The sequence below is a fragment of the Epinephelus lanceolatus genome, chromosome 14 (assembly GCF_041903045.1).
Source record: "Epinephelus lanceolatus isolate andai-2023 chromosome 14, ASM4190304v1, whole genome shotgun sequence".
Classification (NCBI taxonomy): domain Eukaryota; kingdom Metazoa; phylum Chordata; class Actinopteri; order Perciformes; family Serranidae; genus Epinephelus; species Epinephelus lanceolatus.
This window is the reverse complement of record NC_135747.1, coordinates 1,838,840-1,856,016: the sequence shown is the minus strand read 5'-3', so window position 1 is coordinate 1,856,016 and position 17,177 is coordinate 1,838,840. Positions and strand designations below refer to the sequence as shown.

Sequence of the window (17,177 nt, the reverse complement as noted above, 5' to 3'; positions counted from 1 at the left end):
TTTAAAATTAAATTAAAGAGTGTGGTCTACACCTGCTCTATGTGTAAAGTGCCTTGAGATGACTGTTGTTGTGATTTGGCGCTATATAAATAAAGATTGATTGATTGATTGATTGATATATTGATTATTTATATGACAATGTTTGTTTTTTGTTCACAGAGGAAACATCCATCAAAGATGAAAGTCCACACTGACCTCGTGGCAGCACGGAAGCGGACCCTGGAACCAGAAAAAACCCCAAGCAAGCAAGCAAAAATATCTGACTTGGTGGCAGTGTGTGGAACCAAACATGTGCCACAAGCAAAAGTTGACAAGGTTCTGATTAACTTCATTTGTGAAGGCCTTCATCCATTTGCTGTGGTTGAACAACCTGCTTTTAAAGAACTTGTATCAACACTGAATCCTCAATGCAAGATCATTTCCAGACCCACTCTCCGGGCCAGAATACAGGCAGCTTCCACTCAAATGAAGAAGGCTGTGGTGTCACACCTCAGTGGAGTCAGTTATGTTGCAACTACCATCGATTGTTGGACAGCACACCAGAGAAGTTTCATAGGGGTCACCTGTCATTGGAAAGATGAAGAAACGTTTGAAAGAAGATCTGTTGTACTTGCATGCCAGAGGTTCAGGGGGTCCCACACGTTCGATGTGCTAGCAGGTGCCTTTGATGACGTTCACTGTCAGTACGGGTTAAGGGGAAAAGTTGTAAGAACCACAACAGACAGCGGGTCAAATTTTATCAAAGCATTCAGCATGTTTGGGGAGCACAGCCCGTCCACGGAAGCCGAGTCAGACTCTTCTGAAGAAGAGCCCAAAGTCACCCATCAAGACACATTCAACATCCTGGAAGAAAACAACGGTCTTGAATACCAACTGCCTCCTCATCAAAGGTGTGCGTGTCACCTGTTAAACTTAATCGCCACAACAGATGCTGCCAAGGCAGAAGAACAGAATGATACATACAAATGGCTATCACGTGCAGTCTTTGGGAAATGCCAAGGACTGTGGAACAAAACAGGTCGGTCACACATGGCTGCAGAAACTGTGGAAGAAGAATGCAACCTCCAGTTCATACGGCCAAATCAAACACGGTGGAACTCCACATACATGGCTGTGGAGAGGATCATACAAATTACACACGAGAAGGGAGAGGGCGCCATCAGAAATGTCTGTGAGAAATTCAAGGTGAAAATGTGAGTACTCCTGAAATGGAATACATTATGTAAGCACTATTCACAGTTTGAAATAATGACTCTCTCACACATTCTCCATTACATTTTCAATTACACCTTTTTTCCATAAAACACAGAGGGAGAATAGTACATAAATACACACACATTGAGCATACAGTCTGAATAGAACATGAGTGGACTTATTTGATATCATAAAAATGACCACAAAGTATCAATATTATCAGTAGTACTAGTGAGATGGGTAAATAAAGCATCTGATTGCTGGTAATCCTTAGCACAGAGTGGTTTGGCTTTGGGGTGTTGACTTGAATTTCTGACATTTTGTGAATTTTGGTTGTGGCAAACTTCTAATTTAAAACATAGTATTTATCTGTTTATATTTGCTTTATGTCATATAGGCTGAGTCCGGCTGAAATCGCCTTCTTGACCCAGTACTGCACCATGATGAAGCCTGTGACGAAGGCATTAAACATCCTTCAGTCAGAGACGAACACACACATGGGATGGCTGCTGCCAGTGATCTTCCAGTTAGAAGCAAAACTCGGACGACTGGAAGTATCCTGCAAGTTGTGCCTACCACTAATCAGAGCCATTCAGGTTGGTGTCCAGAAGCGCTTTGGTGGGATGATGGGAGACCCTGAACTGATAGCTGCAGCGATCCTTCTGCCAAAATTCAAGACCACTTGGACTGAGAAAGCCAACGTCATAGGAGCAGGTATGATTTTCATCACTTATTATTATTAAAAGTATCATTTGGATTATTGATGGGGGATGTATAAACTACATATAGTCAGTGTATCACCTACTGTAGATGCTGGTCACCTCACACAAAGTTTGGAGAAGAGGAGTCTCCACTTCTTCAGCATAGAAGCAAAGCAGTGTACTGCTGTGCACAGGGCCAGCAGCAAAACATTTTTGCCACCTTTAAGAAGGCTTAGTCCAATATCATATATGCAACAAAATAATGAGCCTGTCTACATGAATGTAGAAAATGTTTTGGTTTTTGTAACGGCAACATTATGATGAATTAAGTTGCCACATAAATGAAAGCCTAAATGTCTGATATATTCTATGTGTTTTGTGTGTATTTGTCACTTAACACAGGTTTGGCCTATGTGAAGCACCACATTGAGCACATGACAGAGGATGAGATGGAGCATGTCGGCCACTCATCAGATGAGGACGATTTCTTCTCATCACTGAAGTCCAAAAAGTCAAAAGGCACAAGTGAGCTAGATGGGTTCCTTGCCTGTGTTTCAGACAAAATGGACCTACTGAACTCTTTTCCTCTCATCAAAAAGCTCTCTCTCAAACTCAACACTGGCCTGCCTGCTTCTGCTGCTTGTGAGCGCCTCTTCAGCTGTGCTGGACTGCTTTTCACTGCAAACCGAGCTAGAATGAACTCTACTAACTTTGAAAACCAGCTCCTGCTCAAACTAAATAGCAAGTTCATTGAGTAATTAAAATGAGGAACTGAAGCAGAGTAGGAGGAGAAAGAAAGGGTGTAAAAAGTGCTTCGAAAAATCAGTCAAAAATCCTAGAAGAAGAAAGAATTGACTTTCACTTGGAGATGGTTCATCCAGAGATCTGTGATTTTTAGACTTGAGGTTCGACTGAGTGTTTCTGGAGTGTTTTCCAGATGTTTTCCATATGTTTCTGTTGGTTATCAGTGAAAAGACACAGAGCCGACGACTTTCACTTCAACTGAGTTTTGTTAACATTTATTTTCATATGTGGGATAATCTTGTTCTGCTTTTATGTCTTGATGAGCTAAAGACAGTTTCCTGTTGATTTTCTGTTCTTATACAGTGAGATGTGAATGAAAGCTCAGGCATGAATCAAGTCATGATTATTTTGCAAAGTTTTGATTTATTTGTGCAGTTTTTGATACATGTGTATCTCTGTACACCTGAATATGCAACAGGTGCGTCGGTGCAACTTGAAAACAATGATACTATTTCTGATTATTATTTCTGACTCACCTGATGGTGCCGAGTCCTGAAAGCCAGCTCCTGTTCAAACTAAAAAGCAAGTTCATTGAGTAATTAAGGAGGAACTGTAATCTGGATCTATCGGTGATCTATGTGTTTTCTTTAATAAAAAAGTGAGTTTGAGCTTTGTGTACAGTACAGGCCAAAAGTTTGGACACACCTTCTCATTCAATGCGTTTTCTTTATTTTCATGACTATTTACATTGTAGATTCTCACTGAAGGCATCAAAACTATGAATGAACACATGTGGAGTTATGTACTTAACAAAAAAAGGTGAAATAACTGAAAACATGTTTTATATTCTAGTTTCTTCAAAATAGCCACCCTTTGCTCTGATTACTGCTTTGCACACTCTTGGCATTCTCTCCATGAGCTTCAAGAGGTAGTCACCTGAAATGGTTTCCACTTCACAGGTGTGCCTTATCAGGGTTAATTAGTGGAATTTCTTGCTTTATCAATGGGGTTGGGACCATCAGTTGTGTTGTGCAGAAGTCAGGTTAATACACAGCCGACAGCCCTATTGGACAACTGTTAAAATTCATATTATGGCAAGAACCAATCAGCTAACTAAAGAAAAATGAGTGGCCATCATTACTTTAAGAAATGAAGGTCAGTCAGTCCGGAAAATTGCAAAAACTTTAAATGTGTCCCCAAGTGGAGTCTCAAAAACCATCAAGCGCTACAACGAAACTGGCACACATGAGGACCGACCCAGGAAAGGAAGACCAAGAGTCACCTCTGCTTCTGAGGATAAGTTCATCCGAGTCACCAGCCTCAGAAATGGCAAGTTAACAGCAGCTCAGATCAGAGACCAGATGAATGCCACACAGAGTTCTAGCAGCAGACCCATCTCTAGAACAACTGTTAAGAGGAGACTGCGCCAATCAGGCCTTCATGGTCAAATAGCTGCTAGGAAACCACTGCTAAGGAGAGGCAACAAGCAGAAGAGATTTGTTTGGGCCAAGAAACACAAGGAATGGACATTAGACCAGTGGAAATCTGTGCTTTGGTCTGATGAGTCCAAATTTGAGATCTTTGGTTCCAACCGCCGTGTCTTTGTGAGACGCAGAAAAGGTGAACGGATGGATTCCACATGCCTGGTTCCCACTGTGAAGCATGGAGGAGGAGGTGTGATGGTGTGGGGGTGTTTTGCTGGTGACACTGTTGGGGATTTATTCAAAATTGAAGGCACACTGAACCAGCATGGCTACCACAGCATCCTGCAGCGACATGCCATCCCATCCGGTTTGCATTTAGTTGGACGATCATTTATTTTTCAACAGGACAATGACCCCAAACACACCTCCAGGCTGTGTAAGGGCTATTTGACCAAGAAGGAGAGTGATGGAGTGCTGCAGCAGATGACCTGGCCTTCACAGTCACCGGACCTGAACCCAATCAAGATGGTTTGGGGTGAGCTGGACCGCAGAGTGAAGGCAAAGGGGCCAACAAGTGCTAAACACCTCTGGGAACTCCTTCAAGACTGTTGGAAAACCATTTCAGGTGACTACCTCTTGAAGCTCATGGAGAGAATGCCAAGAGTGTGCAAAGCAGTAATCAGAGCAAAGGGTGGCTATTTTGAAGAAACTAGAATATAAAACATGTTTTCAGTTATTTCACCTTTTTTTGTTAAGTACATAACTCCACATGTGTTCATTCATAGTTTTGATGCCTTCAGTGAGAATCTACAATGTAAATAGTCATGAAAATAAAGAAAACGCATTGAATGAGAAGGTGTGTCCAAACTTTTGGCCTGTACTGTAGATGGGCAGCTGTTCCGGCACCCTACCACCACCCCATGGCTCTTCTAAATGAGATAAGTGCCCCTAAATCCACAAATCAAAGTAGAATCATGACTTGATTGTATTATAAAAGGAAAGAAGAAAATAAAAAATAAAAAAAAAGATGTGTGTATGCATGTATATATATTGGGGCGGCACTATTTTGAAAAAAACAAACAAAAAAAAAAACCATCCATACATCATTATTTTCATTATCTCTGAAAAACATATCAAAATGACTAAGGTGCGACTATTGCAGGGATCTGTACAAAACAGAGACGTCTTCTTAAGTCTGCAGAATATAATATATAACCCACAACATCTCTGCAGCCTGACAAGATTTAACCTAATATTCCATTCAAAATGGTATTTTGACACATTTCTCCTGCAACAAATAATTAAGCATTCCTACGATTGCGATGCGATTAATTGTGCGGCCCCCATATGTATCTATGTGTATATGTAAATGTATATTTATGTACATGTGGATATATGGATATATATGTATATATAATGAACACAACACTGAACTAGTGAAAAGGAAAAAAGAAAAAAAAAAATCTCACAAGGTGTGAAAGTACACTTCACATACTCCATCCAGAATTCTCCCCTTTCTTCTGTTTTTTTCCCTCCTCCATGTCTCCCCGCCCCCCTCCCTCCCCCTTTCCCTCTCACTCAATCCCCCTCCCTCACCTCACACACACATACACTCCATGTAACCCCTTTGTTTTTCAGATTTGTGAATACTTCAAGGCTCAGGTGCTTCTGGTTGTTTAACATGCTTGTATATATTCTAATGCTCTGCTCCATAACTCTACGGTGCTTTACCATGACACATCGGTCAACTGTAATACATACACTTAACAATTACATCTACTCATGCAAAATCCATGCAGATAGAAACTCACATAGAAACACACACACAGATTATTCTCCATACTCACAGACAATATGATAGAACCCCCACTTTGTTAATGTCACAGTTAAACTTGGTATCCTGGAATGTACACGGCATTCGCTCACAGGCGAAAAAAATTAAAGTGATGGACTTTGTCACAAAATTGAAAACAGATATTTTTCTCTTACAAGAAACCCACTTACTTAAGTCAGAAGAAAAATCTCTTCAAGATCTAAATTTTAATCAAATTTTTTCATCCTGCTATAACAGCAGACAAAGAGGTGTCTCTATCATGGTCCACAAGAGACTACCATTTACCTTAAACAGCACGGTAACAGACCCAGAAGGCCGCTACATCATTATTCAGGCAACAATCTTTAACAAATTATATACAATCGTTAATCTGTATGCCCCTAATAATGATGATCCAGCCTTCTTTCACACAGTCTTCTCTCTACTATCTAACCTATCAGACAGCTCGACAACTATAATCGGAGGACACTTTAACACAGTCCTAAATTCATCATTAGACGGATCTAGTAACTCAGCACACACAAAGCAATCACAATCGGCTAAGGTAATACAGGAATATATGGATGATTTTGGGCTTGGCGATGGCTGGAGACTCAAATACCCATCAAAGAGGGAATATACTTTCTTCTCTCCGGTGCATCGCTCATTTTCAAGAATTGACTTTTTTCTCTTAAATAACTCCATCTCACAAAAAATTACCACAAAAATACACCCGATCATTATCAGCGACCATGCACCAATATCACTCAATCTGCAAATAGAAACCATCCATAAACGGTCTCCAACATGGCGCTTTAATATCATTACTTAAAGACCCAGACTTTGACAAAATGGTGAGACGGGAGTGGGCAAACTTTCTTGAAGATAATGACTCTCCAAATTTATCTCCATCTTTAATATGGGAAGCTGGGAAGGCAGTAATCAGAGGAAAAATTATATCGTTCTCCTCCTGCAAGAAGAAACGGGAATTGCAAGCAGAAAAAAACATTGAGGAAAAAATCAAACAACTAACACAGGAATATGCAAACAATTCAAGTGACCAAGTTTGGAGCCAATTACAGTGTACAAAATCGCAACTGGACAATATTCTATCAAAGAAAACTGAATTTATCATACAACAGCTAAGATATAATAACTTTGAACACAGTAACAAATCAGGAAAATTTTTGGCTAATCAGCTCCAACACAATAAAGAAAAATCTCTGATACCAACAATCCAGGGGTTGTCCAGCAATTACACACAATCTCCTCAGGAGATTAATCAGATTTTCTATACTTTTTACCATAACTTATATTCAACAGTAAATAATCCAAACCCAGAAGATATTCAGGCTTTTCTCGACAACCTAAATTTACCTCAATTATCCACTGAACACAGAAACATCTTAGACGCTCCCCTGACTATTAATGACCTAGAGAGCGCATTAGACAAAATGCCAACAGGTAAGGCTCCAGGACCAGACGGCTTTCCTGCCGAATTTATTAAACTTTTCTGGACAATATTAGCACCACTTTTCTTCAGGACAGTGACAGAGATCAAAAAGAACGGAGGTATAAGACCTCACATGAATACAGCAGCAATCAAATTATTACTAAAGCCAGACAAAGACCCCACACTTCCTTCTAGCTATCGTCCTCTATCACTAATCAATAGTGATATCAAAATTATCTCAAAGGCACTTGCTTCTAGACTGGAGAAAATAATCGCATCAATAATTCATAATGATCAAACGGGCTTCATTAATGGCAGACACTCCAGTAATAACGTCAGAAGAGTTCTTAATCTGATGAGTAAAGTACAACGCGGCAACACAAAAGCAATTATTTTGTCACTTGATGCAGAAAAAGCCTTCGACAAGGTCAACTGGTCCTTCCTATTTGCCACCCTGACCGGATTTGGCTTTGGAGAGTCATTTATCCAGTGGGTATCAGCCTTATATAATTCCCCTAAGGCCACAGTCACCACCAACAGGATCACATCTCAAAGTTTCACTTTGCAGAGAGGAACAAGACAAGGGTGCCCACTCTCACCTCTACTGTTTGCAATATTTATTGAACCATTGGCTATGGCAGTCCGTCAGAACAGCAAGATCATAGGTATCCATTCCGCCAGTTCAGAGCACAAAATTAATCTATATGCTGACGACATTTTACTTTATCTGCAAGAACCGAAGTCGTCTTTACATGAAGTATTTAATCTCATAACAAATTTTTCTAAACTTTCCGACTACTCCATCAATTGGTCCAAATCGACAATACTGCCAATAACGGAGAACTCTTGGAATCCTGCAGACCAAAAATTTTCTTTCCCTGTGGGTAACATAAGATATCTTGGCATAAATATTTCACCCAAACTATCAGACCTGGTCCACCTGAACTTTAGCCCGCTGGTAGACAAGATCTGTGGTGACCTGAAGCGCTGGAATAATCTTCCCATCTCCTTCCTGGGACGAATAGCCAAAGTTAAAATGAAAATTCTACCCCAAATTAACTATTTTTTTCCATGACTCCATTCAAACCCACATCAAAATGGTTCCTGTCATTAGATTCTGCAATTATAAAATTCTACTCAAAGAACAAAACAGCAAAAATTAGCCTAAGCACCCTTCAGAAAAACAAATTGGAAGGGGGATTGGACGCTCCTAACTTTACACATTACTATTTAGCTAACCAGCTACAATACCTATCCAAATGGTTATATCCTAACGAAGACTACAACTCCTGGCTCGAACTAGAACAGGCGGAGTGCAACAACATAAAACTCTCTGACCTCCCGTTTATCACCACTACACTCAGACGTCATAACTGTTTTAAGAACCCAATGATTGCTTCCACCTTGTCAGCCCGGTGGAAAACACTAGAAATCACAAAATCTCAAATAGAACCTTGCTTGCTCTCTCCAATTTGGCACAACCCGGATTTTGAAATTAACAAAAGACCTCTCCATTTTAGCACATGGGAGATGAAGGGAGTAACTCATCTCCACCACCTTTTCCAAGATAATATACTTATGACATACACAAACTTATTTCAAACTTTTGAAATAAGAAATGGAAATTTTCTACGATATTTACAATTGATAAAAACAATCAAGAAGAGAATCCCAGCGCCTCAGGATACTTTGCAGCCACCAGAATTTGCCAAACATATTACAATGCTTTCTCCGAGAAATAAAAAGAACCTTTCTAAGACTTATAAATTACTGTCAGAGACGAATTCTATACATTTACCAATTTTAAAATGGGAAAAGGAGCTGGGTGTATCACCGGACCCTGACTTCTGGACTCAGATATTCAAAAATACATTTAAGATGACAAGAAACACTAATATACAACTTATCCAATTTAAAGTACTCCACAGAACACACATCACCCAACAAAAGATGAATAGAATGGGCTTCAGTCAGTCTGACATATGCACTCAGTGTACTCAGAACACTGCAGACACCTACTTTCATGCCCTCTGGTTATGTTCACCCATCCAGCACTTCTGGTCAACAGTCACTCAAAAACTCTCCTCCATTTTGGACTGCAGGATCCCATTATCTCCCAGCCTGTGCTTAATTGGTGACCTGATGACAAATGACCTCCCAAACAGCCACTGCAATTCTCTTCTAGTAGCTCTCGCCATCGCCAAGAAAACAATCCTAGTCAACTGGAAAGATAAACAGACCCTCAACATCAACCACTGGCTGAATCTACTTGCAGAACATATTTCGCTGGAGAAAATATCTGCTGGCCACAGAAACCAATAAACATACTTTACAGAAAAATGGTCACCATTTATCCACTCACTAAACGTGTCTGTATAGTGCCACTCAGCCTGTCAGCATATGCCACCTGTACATACATGTATAAATATTACAACTCAAGAAAAACTGATGTGTAATATGTAATGTGTTTCTGTTAATGATGTAACCCCTAATCCCTCTATCTCTCTCACCACAATATACCACACCGGTTCATCAGAACTCAAGGCCTTAAGCATGTGTTAAGTGCACCCTCTCTCCTTTGAATCCGGGCCTGCTCCCTGGCTCTGTGGGGGATCACGGGGCCGGGCGGTTTTCCCCTGGGGGGCGGGTGCGTCTAGACTCCTCGCCCTGTGTGCCTGGGGCTGGCGGGGTCTCCTTGTGTTCCCTGGGCCTGGGGCGGCATGGCCAGTCTGCCCTGGAGGGCTGTTTCCACCCCTGGTGGTGCGGGGTGGGTGGGCTCCTCCTCCCCCCGCCCCTCGCTCCTCTCCCGCCCTTCCCCCTCCCTCCTCCCTCCCTCCTCTCCCCGTCCCTCCCTGCTCCTCTCTCCCCGCCTCGGGTGGGCCTGGGGCCCCCCCCCCCGTGCTGGGGGCCTGGTGCGGGGGCTGGGTGCCGCCCGCGGGGGGGTGTTGGCCTACCCGTTGATGTGCGGCCGGCGGTGGGGGGCGGGTCGGACGGGCTGGGGGTCCAGCTTTGGGTCTGGGGCGGTCTGGGGGGGTACTGGCGGGGTCGCGGGTTGGCCTGTGCTCCTGTACACCGGGGTCCGGGGGGCTGGGTGGGGCCCATCGTCCATGCATCCTGGTGGTGTGCCTCGTCCTTCTGCTGGGGGTCGGTTTGCTGCGGGCAGTGTGACCCAAGTCGGGACCGTTGCAGGGGCCTGACGCTGCAGTTGCTTGGGGGGCGGGGTTCGGTGGGGGCTCGTTGGGTTTCCTTGGGGCCCACTTGGCCCGCTGCCCATGGGCTTTAGGGGCCTCGCGGCACCGGGGTCTGGTTGGCACCACCTTCTACCCCCTCTCATCCATCCCTCCGGCCTTCGGGCTGGGCCTACACTGGCCTGGCCTCCTAAACCACATTTAGTTCACCTACCACACATTTCACAGTTTTAACGCACCACATACATTCACTCTTCGAGGTGCAGACCACTGATGGATTGGGGGCTTCACAATGGGGCAGGCTATGGGACAGTGGTATCCTGTAGCCCTCCATACTGCCCCCCAACCCATCCTCATCTGTCCTCCAATTTTAAAGCACCACACACACCTACATCTTGGGGGACAGATGGGAACACGTTACAGGTGCCTTATGGCTGCTGCTGGCGGGGGGGTCGGGGCGGGGGGGATCTGCGTTGGCCGGCAGGTGGGCAGGCCTTCCTATCCCACCCATCTGGGGTGTGTCCCTGGCTCTCTGGGGGTGCTGGCCATTGCCGCCCCAGGTCCTAGGGCCTGTGTGGTGTCCTGCGGCCTCAGCGGCTCCCTGGGCGTGGGGTCTGGACGCTCCTGTGGCCTTGGGGTGCCTCGCCGTCTGCCTTCTCCCGCAGGGCTGGGACATTGGCCCTGGTCCCTGGTGATGGTTTTCATAAACACATTGGGAGGGTTCAAATACACGCATGCATGTTCGATACTTCAGCCCCGGGACGCATCGCAAAGAACCGATGGGATCACTCAAAAGGGGCTCAGTTGCTTCTCAAACCTACCACACTGCGCTGGCAACTCTTCTCCACAATCGGGCTTTCCTCCACCACCAGCGCTCTCACATTTCTGGTGTTCAGTATAGACTTCTCTCTTTTTTTTTTTCCTCTTTATTATACATTTATTTGTTTATTTTTGGTAATCTGTATGGAGCACAACAACCTCAAGGCCACAATACATCAGCTACACTGCCTGTTTCTCCTCTGTTTTTTTTTGTTTGTTTGTTTTGTTTTGTTTGTATGTTTGTTTGTTTGCTTGTTTGTTTGTTTTCTCCTTCTTCTCCGCATGCACTGTCGCTATATACCTTAGGACTTAAGCACCTGTCCCTCAATCCCCCCAGTCTGTCCCTTACTTTCCCCTTGACACACTACGGTGTATCACGGCTCTCTCTAGCTCGTATTAGGAAGTTTTTCCAATAAAGGCTGATAGGCTAGTCTCCAGGGAGGGTGGGTGACGGTCACAACCACGCACAGTATGGGTATAAAATACTTGACTGCAAGATTAACAGTGCATCAATCTTCATAAAAAGCGTACACCCTTTTGTGGCGCTAAGCTACGAAGACTAATGCAGACAGGTTTGAAAAAAAAAAAAAAAATTAGACGGCCACCAGAGCGCTACCTAGTGGCGGATCGGTAAGTCTTTTGTCAGATATCCTCAGGAGAGCATTGACAATAACTATACCAATTTTCGTGTTAATCCGCCCAACCGATGTTGAGATATAAAATACTTAAATTTAAAGAGCGCCACCTTGTGGTCATCACCCGAAACTTTGCAGAGAGCCTCAGGGGCTCATGGGGAAGTGGTAACCTGAGTTTCATGTCATTCGGATACACCAATATGGAGATATGCAGCACTTCCTGTTTAGAACGAAATCTGCAGGAAGCTGCTATTTAATAACATCAGTATTCTTTGGAATATCAAAATTCTTTCAATAACTTTTTGTCAGAAGAGTCCACAGATGCAGTGTGAAAAGTTTCGTGCAAATCGGTGAAATTGCCTAGGAGGAGTTTGAAAAAGTAGGTTTGCGATATTTTGCGAATTTGCGAAAAAATATGGTAGGCGGAAATGCGCGTGGCCTATATCACGAGATTCAGCACATTTCACTGAACGCGTGGATATAAGGTTTTTGACTGTGCCACAAAGTATATGGTAGTTATGAGCCAAAACGCACTTGATTATAAACTCCTTGATTATAGTGCCACCTAGTAGTGGAAATTCAGGACGACAATAGATTATAAAATTTTTCGCCAGGTGTGATTTATATTCCAAGTTTCATGAGTTTTGGGGTATGTTCAGGCAGTGAAAAATGTGATCCTTTTGGACAAAGAAAAAAAAAAAAATAATAATGATCATTCGAAAAACAATAGGGACCTCTGTGACCTGCTCGGGCCTTAATAATAATAAACAGCGCGATTACAATAGGGTCCTACGGACGACTTTGTCGTCGCTCGGGCCCTAATAAACAGCGCGATTTCAATAGGGTCCTTGGACGACTTCGTCGTTGCTCGGGCCCTAATAATAATTAAAGCTGCAAGCAGCGATGCAGTCCTTGCAGGTCGAGACCTGCTCGGGCCCTAATTAAAGCTGCAAGCAGCAATGAACGGGCCCTCGCAGTCCGCGCGCGTCAGGGCATGCTGCCGTCGGGGGGCGTGCACCTAGATGTCTTGTCAGCTGTAATAAATTAAAAAATAAACGTTTTCTCTTACTTACATTTCCAGTATACAGGTAGGCACCCAACCCACGTATGTAATTTTCCAAAAAGTTGAAGCTGAATACATGCCCAATAGTTCAAGGTTTTCTGACTCTTTAAAAGTTGACATGATGTCTGTAGCTCAAAGTATGAGGGACAAGAAGAGGTCGAAAGTTGATGAGTTTTGAAGAGGAAGATTTTCCAATTTACTTCCATTCACACTAATTAGACTGCCACCAGAGCACCACCTATTGGCTGATTTGCACCGAATTTTGCACAAACCCTCATCGGGCCATGGAACACAATCAGCAAAAGTGTTGTGGTAATCGGACTGTATTTGGTCAAGATATGAAAGACTGTCTGTTTTGAACACAATGTGCAGGAATTTGTTGTTTTATATTTTGGCCGTTTTTTGGACCATCAAAATTCTTTTGATAACTTTTTGTCAGGAGGGTCCACAGATGCTTCATGCAAAGTTTGGTGCAAATCAGTCAAATCGCCTAGGAGGAGTTCGAAAAAGTACGTTTTTCATTTGTCGCAATTTTGCAAATGGAAAGTTACCGCGAAAGTGGGCGTGGCTTACACCACACAATTCAGCTGAATTCAGAAAACACATAAATAGAAGGTTTAACAATGTGCGACATATTATGTGGGAGTTATTAGCCAAAAACGCTTTTGCATTGAAAATAGCACCACCTGCTGGTCATTTTTGGTGTGTGAGTTACAGGGGCCAGTCTATACCACCCCTATCAATTTTATTTCCATGAGTGTTATGGTGTTGGCACAGTGCCAAATATTAAATTAGACGGCCACCAGAGTGCTACCTAGTGGTGGATCGGTAAGTCTTTTGTCAGATATCCTCAGGAGGGCATTGACAATAATTATACCAAGTTTCGTGTTAATCCGCCCAACCGATGTTGAGATATAAAATACTTAAATTTAAAGAGCGCCACCTTGTGGTCATCACCCGAACTTTTGCACAGAGCCTCAGGGGCTCATGGGAAAGTGGTAACCTGAGTTTCATGTCATTCGGATACACCAATGTGGAGATATGCAGCACTTCCTGTTTAGAACGAAATCTGCAGGAAGTTGTCATTTAATAACTTCAGTATTCTTTGGAATATCGAAATTCTTTTGTCGGGAGGGTCCACAGATGCTGTGTGCAAAGTTTCATGCCAATCGGTGAAATTGCCTGGGAGGAGTTCGAAAAAGTAGGTTTGCGACATTTTGCGAATTTGTGGGGAAAAAACGGTAGGCGGAAATGGCCGTGGCCTATACCACAAGATTCAGCACAATTCACTGAATGCGTGGATATAAGGTTTTTGAATGTGCGACAAAGTATGTGGGAGTTATGAGCCAAAACGCACTTTCCTTAATAATAACGCCAGCTAGTGGTGGAAATTCAGGACGACAATAGATTATAAAATTTTTCGCCAGGATGTGACTTATATTCCAAGTTTGGTGAGTTTTGGGGTATGTTCAGACAGTGAAAAATGCGATCATTTTGGCGGAAGAAAAAAAAATAAAATAATCAGGAGAAAAACAATAGGGACCTCGCAGGTAATAAACAGCGCGATTTCAATAGGGTCCTCAGACGACTTCGTTGTCGCTCGGCCCTAATAATAATAAAAAACAGCACGATTTCAATAGGGTCCTCAGACGACTTCGTCATCGCTCGGGCCCTGATAATAAACAGCGCGATTTCAATAGGGTCCTCGGACGACTTCGTCGTCGCTTGGGCCCTAATAAACAGCGCGATTTCAATAGGGTCCTCCGCAGATGACTTCGTCATCAATCGGGCCCTAAAAATAATAAACAGCACAATTTCAATAGGGTCCTCCGTGGACGACTTCATCATTGCTCAGGCCCTAATAAACACCGTGATTTCAATAGGGTCCTCCACGGACAACTTTGTCGTCGCTCGGGCCCTAATAATAATTCCTTCAGTTTCAATAGGGCCTTCGCCCAGCCTTCGGTCGGTGCTCGGGCCCTAACAATAGGGTCCTCATGGACGACTTCGTCGTCGCTCGGGCCCTAATAATAAACAGCGCGATTACAATAGAGACCTCACAGACGACCTCGTCGTCGCTTGGGCCCTAATTAGGACTACAATGGGTAGAAGAGGTAGGGCCGGAGAGAGTGGTCATTTGTTCAGATTCTACTGCAGCTCTTCATAGTTTGATTTCAAAGAAAACTGTAATCAATCAATCAATCAATTTTATTTATTTATCAGGTAAGAGTTGACCTATTGATAGAAGTACCGTTCATAATGTTGAGACTGCAAAATCTATCAGTCAATCAATTTCATTTATAAAGCCCAATATCACAAATCACAATTTGCCTCACAGGGCTTTACAGCATACGACATCCCTCTGTCCTTTGGATCCTCGCAGCGGATAAGGAAAAACTCTCCCCAAAAGACCCTTTAACAGGGGAAAAAAATGATAGAAACCGCAGGAAGAGCAACTGGTGTTAGACGTGTTAAGGTTTTTTCAAAGCCTGGACCCAAATGCACGATTCAGAAACAGGTTAACAGTGAATAACAAGTCTTTAATGTTCAAATGTGCTGGCAAGTGCAAGGGGGAGGGGTGGTGCGTAGTCCCAGGATCCAGACGTGTCTCGTGAAGTCACCAGTGAGGAGCAGAGTGAGAGTGTCTTTGATGTGGCGTCTGCCACGTGGTAATGGCAGTGCTGTGGCACGGGGCAGTGGGGTCCGTCTTCTCGAGCGTACTCACTCAAAGGGGAAACACAGGAGAGCAGACGATGGCAGGCAGGTCCACAGGCAGGCAGGGAAGCAGCACACACGAGATCACGAGGCGAGCACAGCAATCTGAGTTGAGGTGGAAGGAACACAGAGGCATTAGCTACACAACCTAATAAGGCACAACGGTAAAAACACAGAGGAGCCAGGATGCAAACTACCACGTAAACTGATGAAACGATCTGGCGACGAGTAGGAGGGAATCCAGAGGCTTTATGGAGAGGTTGATTACTGGAGTGGATTCACCTGGTGCTGCCTGTGGACGGAGACCACGCCCACATGCACACACACAGAACAGACAGGGGGAGAGACACAGGAGGAATAATACAGACTGGGAATGACAACACACACACATAAGGGAGAAGGAAGGGCTGCCATGATGAGGATCATGACAACGTGGTTGCTAAGAGAGTGCTGAAATTAAGTGATAAATAATGAAAGTTCCCTTTGGAAAAGGTGACACCAAATCACTAATAAGAAAGGCAGTGAGGGATGTGTGGCAGAAGAAATGGGACACCGATGAAAAAGGGAGACACTTATATAGCATACAAAAATCAACTGATGTTAAGACTTTCAAGGGGAAATGCAGGAGAGACAAAGTAATTATCTCTAGATTTTTTTTTTTAAATTTTATATACTTTATTAATCCCCCTGAGGGGAAATTCAATGTTTTTCACTCCGTTGTCATTAACAAAGAGGTCCGAAATACACACCAGGTTATGGACAGTGTGTAGCCTAAATAACCATCGACAGACTGCACATTACGCACAGACAAACAGCTGCTCGCACAGCAGCGCAGCACGGCACTCATGCTGAGCTTGTGTTGCGTTCAGGCGTTGTCACGTAAATAACAACTTCCAACACTTAAATAGGTCATAGCACAAAACAGCAGCATGTCAAGTGACTTTTTACTTTTATTATATTCAATACAATTGTATGTTCCTAAATCTTGAGACACCTCATATGTAAGCTAGACAGACATTTCACCTGCTCATTACTGTGCACACATGTACTGTATGTACTTAGTCCTAAAGAGCCCTTCTGGTGCCAGTAGATACATAGAAACATCCTAGCAGGCTGTGCTTTGCAAGCATACAAAAAAGTTTCACGCATGTAAAAATTATTTTTCATGCGTGTGCTTCACCTCCGCTGCTACAACTCCATCCTAGGGGAAACACTGCTGTGTGCGTTTTGTGCAACAGGTGGATGTGGTAGTTTACTGGTAGAGTAGAGAGAGAGCTAAGTAGCGTTGAAGTTAGAGTAGAGCAGGGCAGAGAGATGGAAGCAAAATATATTAAACCCGGTGTTAATACAGCAGAACTGGAGAGAGGGGTGAAAAATAAATAGAGGTGGGCATGGCTCAAGTAGGGCGCAAAATTATAGACAGAGAAT

At 43.4% G+C, this 17,177-nt stretch overlaps 1 protein-coding gene and 1 long non-coding RNA gene across 2 annotated transcripts in view; one reads left to right on the top strand and one right to left on the bottom strand.

The window, feature by feature from the left end:
• The first annotated feature begins 1,486 nt into the window (after window positions 1-1,486).
• Window positions 1,487-2,656, top strand: LOC144466742 (uncharacterized). The gene is made up of 2 exons (XM_078174162.1): window positions 1,487-1,908; window positions 2,298-2,656. Exons 1-2 carry the CDS (start codon window positions 1,581-1,583, stop codon window positions 2,651-2,653), a joined length of 684 nt encoding a protein of 227 aa, XP_078030288.1. The 5' UTR covers window positions 1,487-1,580; the 3' UTR covers window positions 2,654-2,656.
• A 12,602-nt stretch (window positions 2,657-15,258) lies between these two features.
• Window positions 15,259-17,177, bottom strand: part of LOC117251239 (uncharacterized) — an 86,883-nt gene continuing 84,964 nt past the window's right edge. Inside the window, exon 3 of the long non-coding RNA XR_013493247.1 lies at window positions 15,259-15,854. This is a non-coding gene — a long non-coding RNA (uncharacterized LOC117251239). The remainder of the gene's footprint in view (window positions 15,855-17,177) is intronic.

Coding starts and splice junctions, on each gene's coding strand:
- LOC144466742 (XM_078174162.1), top strand. CDS start 1,581: ATGTCATATAGGCTGAGTCCGGCTGAAATCGCCTTCTTGACCCAGTAC. Junction 1,909..2,297: donor AGCCAACGTCATAGGAGCAG/GTATGATTTTCA, acceptor CACTTAACACAG/GTTTGGCCTATGTGAAGCAC.